General features: G+C 42.7%; 1 protein-coding gene across 2 annotated transcripts in view; it reads left to right on the top strand.

The window, feature by feature from the left end:
• The window catches only part of LOC146509222 (collagen alpha-6(VI) chain-like), a 103,022-nt gene that overhangs the window by 75,435 nt on the left and 3,418 nt on the right, over positions 1–24,169 (top strand). For both annotated transcript variants that reach the window (XM_085175953.1, XM_085175954.1), the window contains 18 exons: positions 515–568; positions 727–762; positions 841–903; positions 9,597–9,659; positions 9,932–9,994; positions 10,883–10,945; positions 11,028–11,078; positions 11,598–11,633; positions 11,748–11,810; positions 11,891–11,953; positions 12,536–12,571; positions 12,642–12,678; positions 12,834–12,845; positions 13,112–13,605; positions 16,476–16,572; positions 17,563–18,204; positions 18,278–18,356; positions 19,196–19,341. In XM_085175953.1, coding sequence (XP_085032079.1) covers positions 515–568; positions 727–762; positions 841–903; positions 9,597–9,659; positions 9,932–9,994; positions 10,883–10,945; positions 11,028–11,078; positions 11,598–11,633; positions 11,748–11,810; positions 11,891–11,953; positions 12,536–12,571; positions 12,642–12,678; positions 12,834–12,845; positions 13,112–13,605; positions 16,476–16,572; positions 17,563–18,204; positions 18,278–18,356; positions 19,196–19,341 — 2,098 coding nt within the window. The remainder of the gene's footprint in view (positions 1–514; positions 569–726; positions 763–840; positions 904–9,596; positions 9,660–9,931; positions 9,995–10,882; positions 10,946–11,027; positions 11,079–11,597; positions 11,634–11,747; positions 11,811–11,890; positions 11,954–12,535; positions 12,572–12,641; positions 12,679–12,833; positions 12,846–13,111; positions 13,606–16,475; positions 16,573–17,562; positions 18,205–18,277; positions 18,357–19,195; positions 19,342–24,169) is intronic.

A 24,169-nucleotide genomic window follows, 5' to 3' on the forward strand; every position in this document is an offset into this window, starting at 1 on the left:
TTGGTGCCACGTGATTGGCTGATCAGATATGTGGCCAGTGATTGAACATGAACGTGAAGCCAATACAGAAGTATCTAAACCTGGTCGGCAGAGAGCGACTCCTCTGGTCTGACCGAAGTCTATGAGAAAAGGAGCGCACTACTCAGCCCAATGCTGAACACTCTTTGGTGTGTTTCTGAATAAAATGTGATTAATTTTACTTTTAAATCAATAAGCCCACCTGATGTACATCACAAATGAGTGAAGACTATATGAGCTGGTCCTGAGTAGCTCACTCAGGATGGCAACGACCAAAATGTTGAAATGACCAACCAGTGACTGACGCCATGGTAGCCATGGTAGCCATGGTAGCCATGGTAGCCATGACCTTCTCTGGTGTACAGTCTGAGGAAAGCCAGGCCAAATGGTCACAATATATAATTATATATTTTGACCAAAATATATAATTCTGTGGATGGACGGGCAGAAGGACAGATGGCTGGATGCAGTTATCAGAATGTTTTTTAATCCACAGGGTGATCCTGGTCCAGACGGGTACGGGGGTGACGGTGGACTGAATGGAAACCCGGTGAGATTTCTCAGAAAAAATGTTCTTCTGTTTCTCTCTAAGAGAAGCTGTTTTCATGAAGAGCAGTGATCCTCATACAGAGACTCGGGTAGGAAGGTGCTGCTCTGTGCTGCAGAAAGACTTCAGCATGATGATGGTGACATTTTGTTCTTGTGCAGGGTCGTAATGGAAAAAGAGGTCGCAGTGGTGACAAGGTAGAAGACGATATGAAGCAACATCAGGATTATACCGTATATCTGTGACTGTACACCGACGTCTCACTCTGTTTGCAGGGGTCACCTGGTGAGAAAGGAAATCGAGGCCCTCCCGGCATCCCAGGTGCTGCTGGGCAACAGGTGAGAGTTCAGTTCTGTCCTGACGGTCTGCTTTGTGATTGGACGCACGGCAGGTTGACCTTAATTGTGAAACCGAACCTATTTAACTCAGAAAAGACGTGACTGCCTGTAGTTTAAGCCGTCCTCCCCGCACTCAGCCTTCCTCTCACATCGCTGCTCTTGCTATGAATGTTGTGGAGACGCTGACGGTCATTCAGAGTGGGAACGCCCTCTGGTCAAGTCCTCAGTTCTGATAAAAAGAGTGATCAAACATGCAGCCAGAATTATGCCAGAAGCTTGTCGACAGCTACCAAGAGCGTCTGTGAAGAACTTTGATTGAGACATTTAACCAAATATTAGTATGTTTGTTTATATTTGAGCCTGTGTGGATTAGAGAAAATCCATTTGATGGACGCTAGTGCTGGGCCATATCATACCATTCACAGTAACACCGGTATAATGTTGGGCAATGATAAGAAAATGAAATATGGCGATAGAATTTGGGGAAAACGCGCATGTGCAGTGCCTTTGTTTTCATACGCACATGGCGGCGACGCAGAATGAGAAGAGCGAAAGCGAATCGTTGAATGAAACGATGAACCAGAACTGGTTTGTAAAAATGCTGCAGCTTCAGTGGTGGAACTGGTTTAGCTTTCGTCCGTCAGATACACAACAAAGCACTATTTTTGGTAGAGCATGCTAGCGGGCCGTCGTTATTACCGTGTTGTTTGGAAAATACGGCACACTTAAAATCATCCTTTGATTTTTCTGAAAGTCGACAGAGCCCCTTATAATCCCGTGTGCCTTATGTATGAACTCTGGTTGTGTTTACTGACCTCGAGACGATTTTATGTGTACGGCGCTCAAAAAAGATAAAAAAACAGCTGCTTGTTTAAGTGAAAATACATTGATGGGTTTTTTTGCACTAATAAAGTTGAGGAGTTGTAAAGTAATTTGTCTCGTGTCAATTATATTGTCAGTTATATCGTTTTCAAATGTATATCGTGATAAATATTTTTGGTCATATCGCCCTGCTCTAATGCACACTCTCTACGATCGTTGCACACTGGAAAAGGTTTAAAGAAATCATTAAAAATCCAAAATGACCTGAAATTCATGCCTGTGATGAACATCTGACCACAACTGTATGTAACCACTATGCATCATGTTCACGTCACTGGGCCCGTAAAGAGATCTCCACTGCGTTGTAAGACCCCTCGATATGTTGGAACTAATAAGCTGTTTCAAATATTGAAGTCTCAACTGTTCAAGAGCCGTGAGTCAGAGCCAGGCTAACAGCGTTTACAGCTGAGGCAGTAAACTGTAAATGTTCTCCCGCAGGCTGCATCTGGCTGAATTTAGCATTAAATTCCTGAAGGATCATTGACAGTAACTGTACACATTATTCCTTAGAAGTTTTGTTTTAGTTGAATAGGCAGAAATCCCCACAGGACTCGAGAGGTGCCAGTTTAGTCTGTGTTTTTGCATCACTCTGGTTACACATTGGCTTTCGCTCAGCTGGATTTGGCAGATTCGTGCTGGATTTGGCCCATGGACAGACTTCCAGAGAAATTCGGTGGAACTATTTATAAATTTCTTTTTCTCTGTCAAACCACAAAGCCAAATAGGATGCAGTTGCAGCTCTGCTTGGTATTAGTTAGTAACTTAATAAAAGCTGTTTCTCATTTAGTGGAGTATATTTGTGAACACATGTTGTATAACAGTCTCATGGGCAGTGTTCACGTCGACACACAGTCTGTGATATTCACCGTCTGCACATTCAGGCTGCCGTACGTTCATGTGGTGAGCTAACGCATTAGGAGGTATCACACAGACACAAATAAGCTCACTGTTGATCTGAAATGTGGCCAACGTCAGATCGTACTTCCCCAAAACATGACTGCACTTATCCACACCATGACTGTTTTCTCAAAGCAACATATGAAATGCTGCGCTCTTGAAGACGAGAGCGGCTGTGACGATGTGTGAATGACGCTGTCCTGCTGTCACGCTAACACAGTGTTTCTATGTTTCTTATGTCCTCGTTTGCTATTGTTTAGTTTCCTCATTCTTCCAAGTGTAATCATTTGTACTTCTTGTTGGTTTAGTTTGTTCCCTCCCTGGTTAGTCTGTCACGTCTCTCCTATAAGTTCTGTCTCTGGGTTTTATTCATCTGTTTTCCTTCCTCCCACCTCATTATGTTTGATCTCTCCCCCATTCCTCGTGTGCTTCCACCGTTTTCCTTTGCCCATTGTTACATCGTCCCATATTGCTGCGAGTGTCCCCACTTTTCCTTGCTCTTAGTTGCTTGTTCCTCACTTTCTCAGTTGTCTAGTTTCACGTCTGAGTTACGTTTTTTTTGTATTTGGTGTTTTGCCTGCCTTAGTTAATTCTTTTGAATTTTGAGTCCTGCGTTGGCTCCTCCCTCTGCCTGACACACAGTGCTCAAATGACACCAACCAAATTCTTAAGGCAGGTGTTCCATGCCATTTGGTCAGGGACACACAAAATTATTCCAGGTGAATTACTTAGCCTCAGGCCCTGGTGACTGAAAAACATCCAGTCTTTCCATAAGCTGTGTCCCAAAACCTAGGCTGCATCCTTCGGAGGCCGCATCCTTCGGTGGCCGCATCCTTCGGTGGCCGCATCCTTCGGAGGCCGCATCCTTCGGAGGCCGATTACGTCACAGTCAGGCGACGAAGGCTGTCCCAATTGCGGCCGACAAATGCGTCAATCATTTCCCCAGATTTGAAGAATGGGTCGGTATCCTTCGTGGCCCAACCTATCCCAGAATTCATAGCCCAGCCGATTCCAGTTTCCAACAATGGCGGCAGCTACTTAGTTTTAAAATTACTCTTATTAATCTTTTTGGGTCACAAAATAAACTTTTAACATATTTTCAGGTGAGAAAGTAGCTGTGTAAACCTCAAATATCTGCTCAGTTTATCAAGACACCACATATTTGCAAAGGTGCTCCGACGTTTTCGGAGACGTCTGTTTTTTTTTTTTTTTTTTTTTTCGCCTGTCCCATTTGGTTCTTTAGCCGTCAGAATTGTTGTCTGAAGACCAACAAGGATACCCAATGGATTTATTTTGCCAAATGGATCATCATGGCATTGCCGTATTGGTCCATTTGATCGACCTTTGTTTTTATTATTTATTTTATTTTCAGTTGTTACAGACGGGACAGACATGAGTGAGGGATAGGAAAGGGAGAAAGAAAGAGGAAGGAAAAGAAAAACAGAAGGGGAGAGGGACAGTGAGAAAGGGGGGAAGAAAAAATATCTCCGGGATCACCTGTTGAGAGAAAAAGAATAGAAAACAAGCAAAAAAACAAAACAAAACAATGCAACATACTATACACAACACCATCGCATTAATCTAGCTAAGTGAAAACAGCAGTAAATACTAAATATTGAATGTTGTTGTGCAGCACGCAGGACAGACAGCGCACAATGTGCTTTGAAGTAGCAGCCAAGAAAGGTGTGATTTAAGTCTACGAATAGTGAACACCCATGTGCACACCTGTGTGGATCGGCGCGCTTGTATTCAAATGGTTTCCCCATGTAATGGTCTGCTAGAGGATGTAGAGAGCCATAGCCCCGTCCCCCAGGGCATGAAGCAGGCATGGAGGAGATCCAGGCCCCAGACATCCAGAGGCCCCAGAGTGCAAGAGCCCAAGGAGGACCACCGGAGGGGCATCCGTGCCACCTTCATGGGAAGGGCTGAGGATCCCCAGATGAGGGGTCACCCAGTAGCCACCGGGCAGAAGCTAGAGGGGGCTGCACCGGCGTGCCCGCCGGCTCTGCCGGCAGCCAGCTGTGCCAGAGTGAACGGAGCCGCAGGCACAGAGGCCGGAGGCCCGAGGGCCCCCCGCGCCCCGGAAGAGGCCTGACCGAGCAGCAGGCGCCAGGCCCCGCCAAGTAGTCACCGGGAGTGAGCTGGTACATACCTGAGCGCCCAGCCCCGGACACCAAGAACCACCAACGCACCGACCCCTGAGGGCATCAGTCACCGGCAGGGAGTGTGGTGAGGGGAGATAGGCCTCCACACTTTGGAGGGCCTTGGAGTTCCCAGAGAGGTGAAGTCTAAGACCCGACCTGACATATAGACACAGACAAACAGGCACACACAGACACAGACATGCATTCCCACCCTCATGCACACATATACAAATACTCAGCACTCACCCAACGCAGGAATAAACGTAAATGGACATGTACACACAATCACACTCCCCAAACATACTCTATATCCCGGGTCCAGGTATCCTCACCCCCAGAGATGGAAACGGCACCCAGACCCAAGAGATGTTACCCTTCCCTCCGGGGTGGAGGCAAGCAGACCGCCCCAGGCTCCGCAGCAGCAGGGAGGCCAATCGGACAGCCAGCATCTCTTCCCAGCCCCCCCGCCCCGATGGCTAGCAGAGAACAGGGGTGTGTTAAGACCCCATACCTCCCTCCTCCCGCTCAAGTGTAGTGTTGCTGCGTGTTGCTCTAAAGACGTCTGTTACCCACGATAGCTAGTCGGGGCGATTACAGCAAACTCCTGGCACATCGTTTTCAGCCACCCGTGGTCTTTGGCTACTCAGGTTAAACATGATATATAAGTCACTTAGATCACTTTGGAAGCAACTGTGTCTGCTTCCAAAAAGACAAAAAACAAACTAAAAACCAGCAACAAACAACTTAAACATTTACAAAGAAAGAACAATACAGTATCCACATCTGAACCAAAGAGTAAAACAGTGAAATGTGGATTATTAAATATTAGGTCTCTCTCCTCCAAGTCTCTGTTAGTACATGACTTAATAATTGATCAACAAATTGATTTACTCTGCCTTACAGAAACCTGGTTGCAGCAGGATGATTATGTTAGTTTAAATGAATCAACACCCCCGAGTCATTCTAACTACCAGAAATCTCGAAGCACAGGTCGAGGGGGCGGTGTGGCAGCAATTTTTCACACCAGTCTATTAATCAATGAAAGACCAAGACAGACTGTTAATTCATTTGAAAGCCTGATGCTTAACATTGTCCACCCCAGCTGTGAAACTCAGAAACCAGTCTTACTTGTTATCATCTATCGTCCACCTGGGCCTTACACAGAGTTTCTGTCTGATTTCTCAGACTTTATATCTAATTTAGTTCTGAGCTCAGATAAAATAATTATTGTGGGTGATTTTAACATCCATGTTGATGCTAAAAATGACAGCCTCAACATGGCATTTAATCTGTTGTTAGACTCAATTGGTTTCTCTCAAAATGTAAAAGAACCCACCCACCACTTTAATCACACTCTAGATCTTGTTTTAACATATGGCATAGAAACTGAACATTTAACAGTGTTTCCTGAAAACCCTCTCCTGTCTGATCATTTCTTGATAACATTTACATTTACAATAATTGATTACACAGCAGTGGAGAGTAGACTTTATCAAAGTAGATGTCTTTCTGAAAGCGCTGTAACTAAGTTTAAGAATATAATCCAGCCACTGTTATCATCGTCAATGCCCTGTACCAACACAGAGCAGAGCAGCTATCTGAACGCTACCCCAACAGAGGTCGATTATCTTGTTAATAATTTCACCTCCTCACTACGTACGACTCTGGATACTGTAGCTCCAGTGAAAACTAAGGTCTCTAATCAGAAGTACCTGACCCCGTGGTATAATTCTCAAACACGTACCCTAAAGCAGATGACTCGTAATCTGGAGAGGAAATGGCGTGTCACAAATTTAGAGGATCATCATTTAGCCTGGAGAAATAGTTTGTTGCTTTATAAGAAAGCCCTCCGCAAAGCCAGAACAGCTTACTACTCATCACTGATTGAAGAAAATAAGAACAACCCCAGGTTTCTCTTCAGCACTGTAGCCAGGCTGACAAAAAGTCAGACCTCTTTTGAGCCAACCATCCCTTTAACGTTAACTAGTGATGACTTCATGAACTTCTTCACAAATAAAATTTTTATCATTAGAGAAAAAATTACCAATAATCATCCCACAGATGTAATATTATCTACAGCTACTCTTAGTTTCATTGATGTTAAGTTAGACTCTTTTTCTCCAATCAATCTTTCTGAGTTAACTTCAATAATTACTTCCTCCAAACCATCAACGTGTCTTTTAGACCCCATTCCTACAAAACTGCTCAAAGAAGTCCTGCCATTGATTAATTCTTCGATCTTATATATGATCAACCTATCTCTAATAATCGGCTATGTACCACAGGCCTTCAAGGTGGCTGCAGTTAAACCTTTACTCAAAAAGCATCTCTAGACCCAGCAGTCTTAGCTAATTATAGGCCAATCTCCAACCTTCCTTTCATATCAAAAATCCTTGAAAGAGTAGTTGTCAAACAGCTAACAGATCATCTGCAGAGGAATGGTTTATTTGAAGAGTTTCAGTCAGGTTTCAGAGTTCATCACAGCACAGAAACAGCTTTATTGAAGGTTACAAATGATCTTCTTATGGCCTCTGACAGTGGACTCATCTCTGTGCTTGTCCTTCTTGACCTTAGTGCAGCATTCGATACTGTTGACCATAATATTCTATTAGAGCGATTAGAACATGCTGTAGGTATTACAGGTATTGCACTGCAGTGGTTTGTATCATATCTATCTAATAGACTCCAATTTGTGCATGTAAATGGAGAGTCCTCTTCACACACTGAGGTTAATTATGGAGTTCCACAGGGTTCAGTGCTAGGACCAATTCTGTTTACATTATACATGCTTCCCCTAGGCAGCATCATTAGAAGACATAGCATACATTTTCACTGCTATGCAGATGACACCCAGCTCTATCTGTCCATGAAGCCAGATAACACACACCAATTAGTTAAACTGCAGGAATGTCTTAAAGACATAAAGACTTGGATGGCCACTAACTTTCTGCTTCTTAACTCGGATAAAACTGAGGTCATTGTACTCGGCGCTGAAAAGCTTAGAAATATGGTATCTAACCAGATTCTTACTCTGGATGGCATTACCTTGGCCTCCAGTAACACTGTGAGGAACCTTGGAGTCATGTTTGACCAGGATATGTCCTTCAACGCACATATTAAACAAATATGTAAGACTGCGTTCTTCCATTTGCGCAACATCTCTAAAATTAGAAATATCCTGTCTCAGAGTGACGCTGAAAAACTAGTTCATGCATTTATTACTTCCAGGCTGGACTACTGCAATTCATTATTATCAGGATGTCCAAAAAACTCACTGAAAAGCCTTCAGTTAATCCAAAATGCTGCAGCAAGAGTACTGACAGGGACTAGAAAGAGAGAGCATATTTCTCCTGTTTTGGCTTCCCTTCATTGGCTTCCTGTTAAATCCAGAATTGAATTCAAAATCCTGCTCCTCACATACAAGGTCTTAAATAATCAGGCCCCATCTTATCTTAATGACCTTGTAGTACCATATCACCCTATTAGAGCACTTCGCTCTCGCTCTGCAGGCCTACTTGTTGTTCCTAGAGTATTTAAAAGTAGAATGGGAGGGAGAGCCTTCAGTTTTCAGGCCCCTCTTCTGTGGAACCAGCTTCCAGTTTGGATTCGGGAGACAGACACTATCTCTACTTTTAAGATTAGGCTTAAAACTTTCCTTTTTGCTAAAGCATATAGTTAGGGCTGGACCAGGTGACCCTGAATCCTCCCTTAGTTATGCTGCAATAGATGTAGGCTGCCGGGGGATTCCCATGATGCATTGAGTTTTTCCTTTCCAGTCACCTTTCTCACTCACTATGTATTAACTGACCTCTCTGTATTGAATCGTATCTGTTATTAATCTCTGTCTCTCTTCCACAGCATGTCTTTTATCCTGTCTTCCTTCTCTCACCCCAACCGGTCGCAGCAGATGGCCGCCCCTCCCTGAGCCTGGTTCTGCCGGAGGTTTCTTCCTGTTAAAAGGGAGTTTTTCCTTCCCACTGTCGCCAAAGTGCTTGCTCATAGGGGGTCATATGATTGTTGGGCTTTTCTCTGTATCTATGAAGCGCCTTGAGGCGACATTTGTTGTGATTTGGCGCTATATAAATAAAATTGAATTGAATTGAATTGAATTGAATCACTTTAAAATGTTTTTGTTTGGCTTTCTTCAGTGTTTTATTTGTTCGTGAGTTAATCGGTTTGGCTGAGATTAAAGTTATTAGATTAGATGAAATAAAACTTTATTAATCCCCCGGGTGGTTTCCTCCAGGGTTGTCACACAGCTGAATAACCATCAAACAGAAACTGATTAAATAGACGTGTGAGATGATAGAGAATTGACTCCAGTATCCTGTTATATATACGTAGACTCCCGGCATCTGTACTAGGCAGTCGATACATAATTATATGACATCATGCATGACGTCATGAGGTTTGACCGTAGAAAGGATTCTGGCAGGCGCATGCAGACAACAACACGCTGATTTGCTATGTTTGTCATAGCTCTGTAATTATTTTTTGATGGAATGTTTTCAGGATTGACATCCTAGCGCCCTTGTTTTTTCTTGTTCTTTTTTTTTAATTTCCTAATTTTATTATTATTTTTCAACACTTCTTTGTTTTAGAAGCAATACAAATAAAGTGTAGTGACATATATATTATTATCAACGTACACTACAGATGACTACTAGTCTACAGCTATGCAGACTATCCATCAGTCATCATCAGTCATCATTAATTGGAAGAGCAGAGGTGTAAATAATCACCAGTTATCAAACTGTGTTGACCCTGCAGGGCCCTGCTGGGGACAATGGGGAACCTGGACCCAAAGGAACACCTGGTTTTCCAGGAAATCAGGTGAGTTCATCAACTAGGCTGTATTCATGCATCACTGACCAACAAGTTCAATTATGATTTACTGATTGTGTTTTTCTAATGAAGCATGTGTCTGATTAAAGGGAGTTTTGCATGAGGAAAAATACCAACATGGTTTTTTAATATTATTATTGCTTTAAAGGTCTTAGACATTTAAAGGCTTAGAAGTATTTCCAGTGGCTGCAACATAAAGAGTGTTCAGTGTTTGCATGATGTGAATAGAGTGAACAGTGGCAGCTCTGCTCCTCCCACAGGGTGAACATGGATCTGTTGGAGAACCGGGGCTACCTGGAAGTCGTGGCCCTAATGGGCAGGAGGTGGGTGACATCACTTCCTTTCTTTGCATTCAGGAATACCCATGTAGCACGCGGCTAGAAGTCAAAACCCAACCCTTATCCAACTACAAGCCTTAATGGCCCCAATGAGATTTTGTGTCACAGTCTGGTTGAAGCAAACTGTGTGGATGTGAATAGATAATAGTGGAAACAGACTTAATATTAGCTGAAAGCGAGCTGTTTATTGTAGGCTGGTAAACAGCACAAAAACAAAAGGCAAAGGAGAAACTAACAATAACCTAAACTGGGTGAGCGAAATATAAAAACACTAGAACAAGGACCTAGAAACCTGAAGACCTGACATGGATCCATCAACCTAGAGGCATGGAAACGAAGCAGACGATTGGACGAGGAATGAGTGGAAACACACACTAAATACACACAGGAGGTGATGAAGTGGAAACACATGGGGAAACAGCTGATTACAATGAACACAATGACGGCACAGGGGAAGTGAAACTAAACACAATGAACATGGGACACCAGACCTCTTCAAAATAAAACAGGAAACATAATGACATGAAACACGTGAAGGGTGAGGGAGACTTAAACACACAGGGTGAAGACACCAGGGGACTGTAATAAACAATAAAGTGTAACAGCAACCTCAGTATAATAGAAATGAACTTAATAACCTGATGAACTTAAACATAAACCATAAACATCAAAATGTATAAAAACTCAAAACGCTGGGTCAAATGGATCGTGGCCATAAACCACAGCTGCAGTTTAAACATTTAAAATGTGAAAAAAACTGGATTCAGCCTGTAAATAATGTACTTTTTTTATAAATGGAAAGATATTTTGGCATGGTTTTGTTGGATGGGGGTGTAAATTCTGATGGAGAAATGTCCATGGTTGTTATTTAAGGGCCAACCAGGAGAACCAGGAGTGAAGGGTGCTCTGGGACCACCGGGACCCAGAGGAATGCCGGTAGGATCCCGAACATGAGCTGAGCATGTGTATATCTGTAATTCAATGCATTTATCTCATGCATGACTTTCTTTGTGTTCAGGGTCTGGATGGTCGTGATGGGTTTGGACCTGAAGGACCGAAAGGTTCCAAGGTAGAGCTGAACCTTAATTTAACATCAACCAACAAAAACTGAATGAATTCTGTTTTCATCAACAATGAAAAGCAGTAAGAAGAACGCCACATGATTTTAGTTTCAGCTATTCGTTTCATGGAGGAGAAGATGCTCTGGTTCTCTCAGGATACACGGTGGTTTGTGTCACTGGTGACCCGCACCCAAACTCTGTGCTGGCAGAATCCAAAGTTTATGTTCCCTCCCAAGTTTCCATAAGAACCTGAAGAACCTCAGTTTTACCAGGATTCAGAAAAAGGAACGTTCGTCCATTTTTCACTGGCAGTGGTGAAGTGATTGAGGTCTGGGAGGCTTGTTGAGATTTGGGGGCTTAGTGGAAAAATCCAGCTTAGTATCATCTGCATAGGCATGGGGATGTCTTTGGTGCTGTTCAGCTGGACAATGATGTGGGTAAAACAGATTTACACATGTGGCTGAACATTTTAGAAAGTCTTTGTTGTCTTAATCGTGAAATCGTTGCTTCTTCCTTTCTCTGTACAGGGAGATGCTGGTTTTCCTGGTTACCCTGGTTTACCGGTGAGTGCTTACATTTTCCACACACTAAAACTTTGATGCTACCATGTGGTTCAGCCAAAGTAAGCTAGAAGTATGTTGGAGTCTGTGGTGATTGAGACGGCATTTTGTCTTCAGGGCGAAGACGGTTTGAAGGGACCGAAAGGATATCCAGGATCCAAGGGGAACCGGGGTCACGGGGTAAGAAAGGTTTCTTCGATGTCACGTCACTGAGACGTTGGATTTTTGCTTCTTCTGTAATTTATGTGTGGCCCATACAGGGGAACTCAGGCATGCCAGGAGAACCAGGTGAGCCTGGAGGTGACGGATATCCAGGACACAAAGTAAAGTTTAAACTGCATCTTCACCTGCCGACCTTCACTCTCATTAGCAGGTCTAATAATTCTTTGAATGATAAATTGTTATCTTCTAAGCAAATCTTCCAATAAGAAAAAGCTCATTTAGTTTTTAAATTAAATTAGACAGAGGACATATTAAAAGATGGAGCTGCCAGGCAGGATGAAAAGAGAAAGACCTCATAGAGGTTTCATGGATGTATTTGACGAGATCATGCAGAGGGTTGCTGTGACAGAGCAGGATGGTATCGTGAGCTGGAGGCAGACGGCTGTGAGCACGTCCTGATTACTGATGGACAATTTCAGTTCAAAAAGCTGGTAATGACACAGCATCACAAATTGCTGGGATCACTGTCCATAGAACAGACATCACACGAGATCCATCCATGACTGGCAGACTCCAGCAGTAACGCTGCATCCTGTTCGGTGGTCAGGGAGGGATCACATCAAAGTAAAACTGGCACCGTGTAAAGGAAGCAGGTCATCACCCTGTGGAAGCCACAGATAAAAGTCACATTTGATTATCCTCCCAAATAAGCTTACAATAATCTCTGTTTTTCCTCCATCCAGGGCCCAAAAGGTCCTCCTGGGAGCAGAAGCCTGTTTGTAAGTCCACCTTTAAATCGCTTCACCTGCTTAAAATAAATATGTTGTTGAACATTTTCTGTCGTCTTAGGAATGCGAACTGATCAACAAAATCAGAGACAACTGTGGTAAGTGTTGTCGCCTTAAACACGTTTGCAAAACAATGATCAGCTGTTTGTTTATGAGTTTTTATGTAGAGGATGGAAAGTAAAACGAACGTTTGTGAAAGCAAACTGCAGAGTACGAGCGCTGTGATAAATGAATGTGTTTCTGCTTCACACAGCTTGTTCACACGGTACGTACGTCTCCTCTTAGTGAGAACAAACATGGTGAGTACAGCACAAAGACTTTGTCCACAGATGCCGACTGACTGAGATCATCGGGACATATTTGCACCTTTTTATCTGAAGCTGTCTCCTGCTGCTTGTAGGATTTTACTGAGTAGCAGAAGTAATTTGTAACTTGTAACTAGTCGTCTTTGAGTATCTGTTAATCGGCCTGAACGTGTATCCAACACCTCGGTCGTTTCACTTCAGCTCTTCCTTACGTTACCTACTCCAGGTGGGTCACAGTGTCCGGCCTACCCCACCGAGCTGGTGTTCGGCTTGGACATGTCTGACGACGTGACTTCGACGGCCTTCGAGAATCAGCGCTCCGCCCTCCTCCACCTGCTGGAGGACTTGAGCATCGCTGAGAGCAACTGTCCACAAGGTGCTCACGTGGCTGTGGTTGGATACAGCGCCTACACCGACTACCTGATCCGCTTCCAGGACCACCATAACAAGACTAAGCTGATAAAAGCTGTGAAGAACATCGCCCTAGTGAAGACGTCCAACAAACGCCAGCTGGGCGCCGCCATGCGCTTTGTGGGTCAGAACATCTTCAAACGAGTGCGAGCTGGGTTCACGGTGAGGAAGGTGGCCGTCTTTTTCACCAATGGAGCGTCTCAGGACAACGCTGACATTATTGCTGCCATTATGGAGTACCGGGCTCTGAACATCGTCCCAGCAATCATCTCCCTGAGGAACGTTCCCGCGATTAATCAGGCGATGGAGGTGAGTTTGATTTAACCTCCATCAGGTCCGTGGTGAACATCTAGGGTCAGGCGAACATGCTAAAATTAGACCATACATTACAAATTAATTCTCAAACATGTTTCATAGTTTTTCTGTTGTTGGAAAAAATGATGTTGATGAATTAACCTGAACACTTTAAACGGCACCATCATGCACAAAATCATCTTTTATTTAGTCTGACTTAAAACCAAAGACTGAGACCATCTGGGGATGGGTCAAAAAAGTTTTTGTAGAAAACCTGTTCCCAGCGCTCCGATTCCTTGGAATCATGTGGCTGCACTCTCTCTACGATCAGCTGGTTCCAGTTCACGTGTCAGAGGAGGAAAATTTATTTTTATTGTACAAAAGACAAATGGAAAAGAGGAAAACTGCATCCAGGACAGAAACAACTGCATGATGTTGCTGATGCTGCCCAGACAGACTTTACCTTCAACAGGTAACAAACAGCAGTCGGGCTGCAGCCTTCCTGTCTACCTGTTCACATTTCTAAAGTAGAGTCAGTCTTTGCTTTGTGTTCAGCTAAGAGAAAGATCTCAGAGATGTGAGTCCTCATTAGGGATTTGCTTTGGTGTAGCCTGAGGTTCATCTTACTAAACTGTGGTTGTGAGACAGCTTTTTTTATGTAACAGGTAGTGTAGCAAATTACTAGTTAGGAGCAATTAAGTAGCAAACTGCGTTACCTTTAAGAAAAGTGTTCTTGTTAATCATTTTATCTTGACTCTGGATTCTGTAGAAAAAATAGAGCCTGGAATCTGAAGTGCGTGACTCCCTGGGGAAACTCAAACACATCTTTGATCTGAAAACATTATTTTATACAACCGACAAGGATTCAGGGTCACCCCTAACTATCAGTTTCTTCTTTAGTCTGAGGTACTGACGTAATAATCTGTAACAAAATATTATGTCTTGTTTGTTATAACCAGAGATGGGCAGTAACGCGTTACTGTAATCCGATTACTTTTTTCAAGTAACGAGTAAAGTAATCAGTAATTCGTAACTTGACCAACACTGGTTATAACAAATGAGAACTGGTTATTAACAGTTTTTTTAATGAATTCAAACTGTGTCTTTGATTGGTTAATAAGCTGAAGCGCTGCCACTCCTCCTCCTTGGCCTGTGCGTTGAGGAGTCTGGCTGTGACTCAGTGGGTCAGGATGAATCAGTATGTTGATACCAGCATGGACTAGCGTAGATGAAAAGGTTAATAAATGAAATGGGAGCTGCTGTTACGATTGAGGTGGAGGACTCACACGCAGGACTCTGAGGTCAGATGTACACAAGAGAATTTATTTATATTAAAAGGTGAGGGGTCAGGGCTCCAGGGAAATCCAGGGGCAAAATACTCATTCCTCTCTCTCCGACACTCACCACACGGGAAACAGTCCAGGGAGTCTGTACACTGGGAAACGTACGTTCATACAAAAGAGACACGAGAGAAAACTTGCTGAGGCCTGGCTTCACCAACGCGAGTCACACACAACGATCCAGCAAAGATGCTGGCAGCACTAACGAGGCTCGGGTGTTTCTTCCTCCGAGGGGCGTGGCTGAGGGCGTGAACCCGCAATGAGAGAGAGAGAAACTGGTGATCGTCCAGGCCGTGACAGCTGCTCTGTCCAGCCTGGGATGGATGTCATCTCTCCTAACAGGACAACGTTTCGTCCAGAAATTGTCCCACTTATCTATAACGCCCACATCGTTTTGGCAAAGTTAGATCCGTTTATTTGAACGTCGTGTCTTCAGTGGGGGAAACGTTTTGTCACTCATCCAAGTGACTTCTTCAGTCTCAGCCGACTGAACAGAATCAACGTGTTGGGTTCATGTACTGAAGGTTTCTGTTTGAGGCTACACTTCCTCCTCATAGTCACCAAACTGGCCTGATTTCCCACTTCGGACACAGTCAACCAGGCCAACAGTCCCTTTGCAGAGCACCACAGGGCCTGGCTGCTCTGTGGGCCTGGCTGCTCTGTGGGCCTGGCTGGCTCTGTGGGCCTGGCTGGCTCTGTGGGCCTGGCTGGCTCTGTGGGGAGCCAGGCCTCCAGAGCTACAACCAGGCGACCAGGTGCTAAAGGAGGCAAAGCAACAATTGGACAACTGACAAAGTGAGCAGAAAAGAGCCAGCTTCTCAGACAGTTACTGCTGATGTTGCTGCTCTTCAGACAACTGAACAAGCACCACTGATGTGGTGCACCAGGAGCAGGAAGTGATGCAATAATGCAGCGAGCGTGCCGCCCTATCTGTCCACAAAACCTACCATGCCTCTCAATGTGAACATACAGGAGTGTGGAGTCGATATCGTAATATCTGGTTTGGATGAAGATGGAACTTCATAAATCAGTAAGCCCTGTTACAGCAACGACGCCCTGAGATTATCGGAGTGTTTGCCTTGGATTAAAAAACATTTGGCTCTTAATGCTACGGTTAGGGTGTCCCCGTTTCCTTTTTAGACCTTACAGTGTGATGACTTCAGGAGGCTTCCACAGTTTCATCATCCCCTTTTTAAACTCTTTGCTCTCACTTGAGCCAATACATCTGGGACCTTCTCAGCATGTGCAAACACATGAAGTCGTTCCAGCTCATTGTGCACTTAGTCTCCCTGTGTGGCTCCAGTTACGTTTACAGTGTGTATCCAGAAGTTAGTGTAGAACAGGAAGAAACAGCTGTGGTGCCTGAAACCTTCTCTCATGGCTGTCAGTTATAAAGCACATACAAGACAGATGGACTGAAGAGGGAAAGTTCAATTAAACATCATTTTCTTTAAGCTGCTCGTCGTCTTCCCTCAGCCGTTGAGGAATTCTGTTTGTCATGAATGAGTGAAGCAGTCGGTAACGGTAGCTGCTGTCTCCTCTCAGGCTGACGACACAGGAAACTCCATCTTCACGGTGCTGAGGAGGGCACAGGAGCTGGCTGCTGACCTGAGGAGGGTCAAGAGCTGTGCCGTCTGTTACGGTAACGACTGATGCTCATACCTCATCTACACTGCACACTTTTTTAGTTCGAGTTAGATGAGCTGTGTGGGATCAAAGAGAATATGAGGAAGCTTGACTTGACAGTCCTCTTAAAAATGTAAATCGCCACATCTCACTGCTCTCAGGACGTACAGCTACTGTTATTGATGCCATTATCAGCTCTGCAGCAGGTGACTGTGATAGTAGGTAGGGGTGGGACTTTATTTTGGGGGGAACAGCATGCGGCCAATCGCATATCGCTGGGAGCATACCGATATGTGACCGAAGGAAGGGGCAGCAAGTGTAGCTTCAGGCCGAGTGCACAGAGACTGGGAAACACAGGATGACACTGGAGACTGCAGAGCTGAGTGCAGAGTTTTTAAAGTTAGCAGCTGGCCTGGTTTTATTTTCAGCCATTTTTGCATGATGGAGAACAAAACGTTTCAACTTGTCCAGGCCTTAAACGTGATGTGTGTTCTCCCCAGCGAGTCTCACAGGCCTGAATGTGCACTTGAAGCCATTTTTGGTTCTAACTTGTTGGATCTGCTGCTCACCACAAACAAGCTGATGCAGTTTTACGACTTTCCCTGCTAATTAAAACCTCCCTGTTCATACTGCACAGAGTCATTAAGCAAAAACCAATGAAATGTTTTTATACGACTGCAGTTAAAAACTAAACTTCCAGAACTTTTTCTGTAATTTCACACATTTCTTTCTTTGTTCGTTGTGTAGAAAAACAGTTAAATATTTAGCTTCTGTAACTTCTGTACACTGACAGAGGCTTTGGTTGATACATAACTTTATGCTTTTAGGGCTCTAATCCTTCCCTGGATAAAAAACAGTTACACAATATCAGACTTTTTTGTTCCAGCTTTGGTAATACATGAGAAAAATCACAACGTGTTTTTTGTCAGACTACAAATACACGAGCAGCGTATGTGGACAAAAGGATGAATAAAGGTGTTTTCGGTGGCTGCTGCTGTCTCTGCAGACCCCTGCAGGCGTGCAGAGGAGTGCGCCTTCATCCAGGAACCAGTGCTGCCTCAGCAGGCGGATGTGGACCTGGTCATGGTGCTGGACAGCTCCAGGGAGATCCAGGCCGATGAATACGCCGGTGCCCGGCAGCTGCTGAGCTCTGTGGTGGAGCAGCTGGCCGTGAGTCCGCAGCCCCGCCGAGCCGGCCGCCAGGCCCGAGTAGCTCTGGTCCAACAGAGCGCCAAGGTGGAGTTCAGCCTGCAGACCTACCAGAACGCTGGAGACATGAAGACGTACATGATCCAGAACATGCAGCAGCAGGGCGGCTCTTTGGCGCTGGGACAGATGCTGGACTACACCCTGAGGGAGGTGCTGCTGAAGGCCGGCCAGCCGCGCAGCAAGAGGGCCGTACTGACTGTGGTGGGCACCAAGACGGCCTACAGAGACCAGGCCAAGCTGCGCTACATCTCCCAGAAGGCCAAGTGTGAGGGGGTGGCGCTGTTTGTGGTGGCGGTGGGTGATCGTTACGACCGGACGGAGGTGGAGGAGCTGGCCAGCATGCCGATACAGCAGCACCTGATCAGACTCGACAGGCTGAAGGCCGACGAGCAGGGCTACGCCCAGCGCTTCATCAGAGTCTTCCTCTCCGCCCTCAACAGTAAGAGCACGCTCAGATCTCCCTATCGTCTGTAACCAGACACACACTGACGGGCTGTTTGCGTTTGTTTCAGAGGGACTCAACGCTTATCCTCCACTCCCATCTAAACTGATCTGCAGCCAGCTGTCAGACGGCACTCTGGACACTAACAGGTAACACTTTCCACAGACTCACACAGACTCACACATCTGTTATGCTCACACAAACACACCTTAAAGCAGATAACCCATAAGCTGGAGACATGTCATCTCTTACTGTTTGGCACTAATTAACTGGAATAAGTTTCTCTTTATTGCTTCATGAACTTCTTCAAAAATAAACTGAAGAAAATAAGAACAACCCTAAGTTTCGCTTCAGCTCTGCAGCCAGGCTGACAGTCAGAGCTCTGTTGAGCCAACCATCCCTTTAACGTTAACTCCAGCAGTCTTAGCTAATTATAGGCCAATCTCCAACCTTCCTTTCATATCAAACATCCTTGAAAGAGTAGTTGTCAAACAGCTAACAGATCATCTGCAGAGGAATGGTTTATTTGAAGAGTTTCAGTCAGGTTTCAGAGCTCATCACAGCACAGAAACAGCTTTAGTGAAGGTTACAAATGATCTTCTTATGGCCTCTGACAGTGGACTCATCTCTGTGCTTGTCCTGCTAGACCTCAGTGCAGCATTCGATACTGTTGACCATAATATCCTATTAGAGCGATTAGAACATGCTGTAGGTATTACAGGTACTGTGCTGCAGTGGTTTGTATCATATCTATCTAATAGACTCCAATGTGTTTTTATGGCTCCGCCCCTCCCTGAGCCTGGTTCTGTCGGAGTTTTTCTTGCTCATATGAGGTCGTCTGATTGTTGGGTTTCTCTGTAGTATTTCTCTCCTTGAAATATAAAGCACATAAATGTTAGTAAACAGCAGTTACGGAGCAGCAATACTTAAACGTGTTATTCAGAAAGCTATTGTGATGGCTCAGCGAGTGCCACTGCTCTATGTCCAGTCAGGGCTCAGCAGACTGGCAGCTGGAGATTTCCGATCAGCCGAGAAACTGGTTCCAGGAGCAGACGGGAATCTTGGCAAGAAACCTGAGCGTCATCAACACTCTGAACAAAGGAAAGGGGTCGTTTTCAGGAGCTGACCTCACAGGTAGTGCACACACACACACACACACACACTCACACACGCGTAAGTCCCATTTGGGGTCGCATATCTTAACTCCCACCCTTTGGGGACACCACTTTCTGTATGGTTTAAAAGCAAGCTGGCAACTCAGTTTTACTCCTCCAAGACCACAGAAATAAAAAAAATCACTTGAGATTTTCATTTTAAGCAACATTTGTTCAGACAGTATTTTTACCTTCCCATTGGGAATTGGGAATGTTTAATGTCCCCTTTGGGGTCTTCAGCGATACACAGATAAACAAACTATTTTATGCCACTTTTAGGGACCTTACTTCCATTTGGGGTCTTCAGCAACACACACATACACAAGTTATTTTATGTCCGTTTTGGGGATATTACTTCCCTTAAAGGAAATTCCATCAAAGTACAATGTAAGGTTAACTACCCAATCTAACAATAATCTAAACAATAATTAAGGTCTCCATTTATCTTGAAGAAATCAAAACTATGTCCAACGTCTCGGCCACAGAACAATTTAAATTTTTGACTGCATTTATTACTACTGTGTTGTTTTGGGAGTTTATATGCACATCATTAATGCAGAGAAACTTAAAATAAAAAAAATCATCTGTACTATTGAGTGTTTGTTACCAGCAAATTGTAAGGCAAGAACTTTGCTTCCAAATATGTTCACTGGGAAGAAGTCCCTGGTCCCCTGTCTTCATCTTGATCTGTTTTCTTATTCTATTGTGTTTTTGTTGCCTCCATACCATGCTTGAGGAATCCGGATTTTGCAGATCAATTTTTATTTACGTTTTAGGCATTTCTCATGATGCTGCTTCAGCTTGGTTAGTCTTGAGTAGATAAACATAAGTTAAATAGGCAAACATTAGACAGTTAACCTAGTTTTTATATTCTATTTAAACTAAAAAAAGAAATTTCTCATTTCAACTATGAATTGTTAACACAGATAATTTGTACACAATTACTAAGGGTTCATTTGATTTGCAGAAACTATCCAAACTTTGAAGCAAACCTACGATAAAAGATTTAATTTAATTATTAATAAACACTGCTTTAACCTACATTAGAACTAATCAAATTATCCTTTACCTCAGGGCACCAATAAGTACAGTATTAAAGATCTGTGAGTGATAAGACAAGCTGTACGATTTTAGAATGGATATCTTAATTTTAGTTTTCACTGATGTTACGGGTACATTTAACATGAATAACAAATAGACAAGAGACAATTGAAAACTGCCAAAAAAGATGACTCTTATGACTTCCGGGGACATTTCTAAAACAAATGCACCGCGTTAACCTGAATGAGGACAATCAAAAGGATATACATAAATGAAATTGAATTGATATAGTACCAGAGTACAGTGATCATTAACTGATCGTCATTAACGATCAGTGACCATTAGCGGTTTTGTCACCGATCTCAAGGGTAGATTAATACTAAATACAGAAATATACCTCCATTTAAAAATTGCAAAAACATGTCCAACTATAGTTATTGGTACACCTGACTCTTATGACTTTTGGGGACGTTTCTAACACAAATACACTCTGCTTTAACCTAAATGGGACATTCAATGGGAAACTTTTGTTAGGGAACTGGTAAATACAATGAACTCGGATTATTAAACATCTGCATATGTTAAGGTATGTGTAACTACTTTTCGGATGGATTTCTTTATCTTAGTCCTCATTCTGATTGGTATTTGTTCCATATTTTCAAATCTTAGACATAATGAAGGATTTTACAACATAACCCTTACTTGAGTGTGGGAATCATTGATAAATTGTTCTCCGACTTCATGGGTAGATTTATACAGAAAATAGGGGCATGATACCATTTTTTAAAAAAATACAAAGCATATCCAACTATAGTCATTAGAATGCCATATACTTATGACTTTTGGGGACGTTTCTAACACAAATACACTCCGCTTTAACCTAAATGGGGACATTCAATGGGAAACTTTCCTTAGGGAACTGGTAAATACAATGAACTCTGATTATTAAATATTTGCTTATGTTAAAGTATGTGTAATGATTTGGGGGATGGATTGCTTTATCTTAGTCCTCATTCTGATTGGTATTTGTTTCATATTTCCAAATCTTAGACATAATGAAGGATTTTACAACATAACTCTTACTTGAGTGTGGTGATCACTGATAAATTGTTCTCGAACTTCATGTATGGAGTTATACTGAAAAAGGGACATGACACTATTTTTAAAAAACAATACAAAAACATATCCAACTATAGTCATAGGTATGCCATATACTTATGACTTTTGGGGATGTTTCTAACACAAATACACTCCGCTTTAACCTAAATGGGGACATTCAATGGGAAACTTTCGTTAGGGAACTGGTAAATACAATGAACTCGGATTATTAATTGATAAATTGTTCTCCGACTTCATGGGTAGGTTTATGCAGAAAATAGGGGCATGATACCATTTTAAAAAAAATACAAAACAATATCCAACTATAGTCACTAGTATGCCATATTCTTATGACTTTTGGGGACGTTTCTAACACAAATACACTCCACTTTAACCTAAATGGGGACATTCAAAATCCTGCAGCTTATTTATGTTTCTTTGTTTCAGAATAATAAATAAATAAATTAAACAAATAACATAATATTCCTCTTTATGAAGCTTATTTATTTTTTTACATTTCATTAGCCTCTCTTAATTAACAAGATAATCCTCATTGTTAGCTTGCACATGAAAAACTTAAGGATGCTAATAAACATCCTTTTTTATTTTAGAATCATAAAAGCATAAAAAAAAATGAAATCCCCTAAAATATTGAAAGTTTGGTTCATTCAAACATGCCTTGATTTTTAATCCAAGACATCTCTGAATGTGTAATTTATACGTGGCTAGCTTTTTCAGGCTAATTAGCTCAAGTCTTTTTTTCCCAAATTATCAAGGGCACATCTAGCAAACCAGTATTAGCATTTATTACTAAATAACTTTCTTACATTCAAACAGAAAATGCTGAAACTTTTCAGCAGAAACCTTAAGATATAGGTATAAGAAACTAAAAATGTTTTAATCACTTTTCATACCTTTAAAGCTGCTCTACATGCTGCTGCTTGCACACACCTCCATGGCTGCGATCAAGGCCTATGGTGACATAGAGGTCTTACCTCACCTCCCCTACCTTTAGGCTGTCCCTGCTGTGTCCCTCTTCACTCTCACACAGACGAACTCCAGACCTGCATTCATCTCTTTCCTCTGATCCCCCCCACCCGACAGACATACAAAACTCTAAACATCGCCCTTTGACTGACTGCCCCACCCCCACTTGCACACAAACTCTTTCCCGAAAGCACTCTGATTGTATGACACTAGTGTTTATTGTATTATGTTGTACATAGGACTTTTGTTTTGTTTTTATCTTTAAGTTGTTCACTGTACACCGTAGACCGTGGGAGCATTACAATTTAAAATTCCTGTGTATCATCTGTACATATGGGTTTTCACAATAAAGCTGACTTTGAATTTGACTTGAGTCAAACTCTGCACATATCTCTAAGGCCCAGTCAACCATGCTACAGAAGCTAATCTTTCCCGCTTGTATCCAGGATATAATTTTTTTTCTGTCATGATCCATATTCAGTGACCATAGTCTTACACAGTTTTTGATCAGCTCTTAAAGAGACTTTGGTGAGAATTAAGTTTTATGCCATATGCTTGTGACTTTTTATGCTTTTTAGGCAGTATTTTACATACTGCCTAAAAGGTATTAACATTGAAATTTAAATTTAGCTCAGCTGTTTCACCAAATTTTGGATCCCTGCACCATTCAACAGAAATTCAAGAAACATCTTAAATATGTTGCAATACAAGTATCAAGAATTTGGAGTAATTTATGTCAAGCTGCAGTTCAGAAAGCAAATATGAACCTAAAGTGCTCCATTATTTCATGCATCTGCTTCACATCATGCCAAATAATTCTTTAAAAAGTATTAAAATTATTTATATCATAATTACGTGAAATATGACTCTTTTGTATTTTCTAGTGTCTTCTTTACCCTTTGAAAATATAATCTACTTTCTAACAAATAGTCTACTGATTTCTATTATTTAGTTAAGAGAACAAATGTTTGTTTATATAAAACCATTCATACGAAAGAATGTTGAATAAGATTTTTGACAAAGATCAGTATATTAAAAGAAATCTTACACTATAATAATATAAGGGTTAGGGAGAGGTAATACACACACAAGAAAATCCAAGAAATGTCACTTTTGGGGACAGTGGAAATTTTTGCAATTTCACACACTTCCACTAGGGGGCAACATAGAGATATACGCAGATTGCGAAAAATTTTGGTGGCAATGTCATACACATACACAAAAATTCTAAAAAATGTCACTTTTGGGGACAGGTGATATTTTTGGATTAAAATATGTTTTAGAGCATGCTGAACGTTGTTAGAGGTAAATCTAATTGGGGACGGTGGTTTTGGTCCCCAAAGGGAGAGGTGTCCCCAATTGACTGGTGTGTGAGCTGATAGAAGTCCCCAATTTTGACACAAGCAAACTCACACACACACAAAGAAAGCTCTTAAAACATGCGGTTATCCTAATCGGGCTTTCATCAAATCAGCAAAGAGGCTGATTTCCTGATGTCAGAAGGCCCAGGATGTGATTGGGTGTTAAGGCGTCGGGAATGAAATCACATGATAGGGTGGGGAGTTCACCCGAACCCTTGGCTGATTGTGACCTGCACCTGTTTTCATACCTCGGCTCGTGTGATTAGGTACAGGATCATTAGGGGGTCCATCGTCCCCTCTCAGGCCGGGGCTTAAACCAGT

Source organism: Neolamprologus multifasciatus, chromosome 11 (assembly GCF_963576455.1).
Source record: "Neolamprologus multifasciatus chromosome 11, fNeoMul1.2, whole genome shotgun sequence".
NCBI classification, from domain to species: domain Eukaryota; kingdom Metazoa; phylum Chordata; class Actinopteri; order Cichliformes; family Cichlidae; genus Neolamprologus; species Neolamprologus multifasciatus.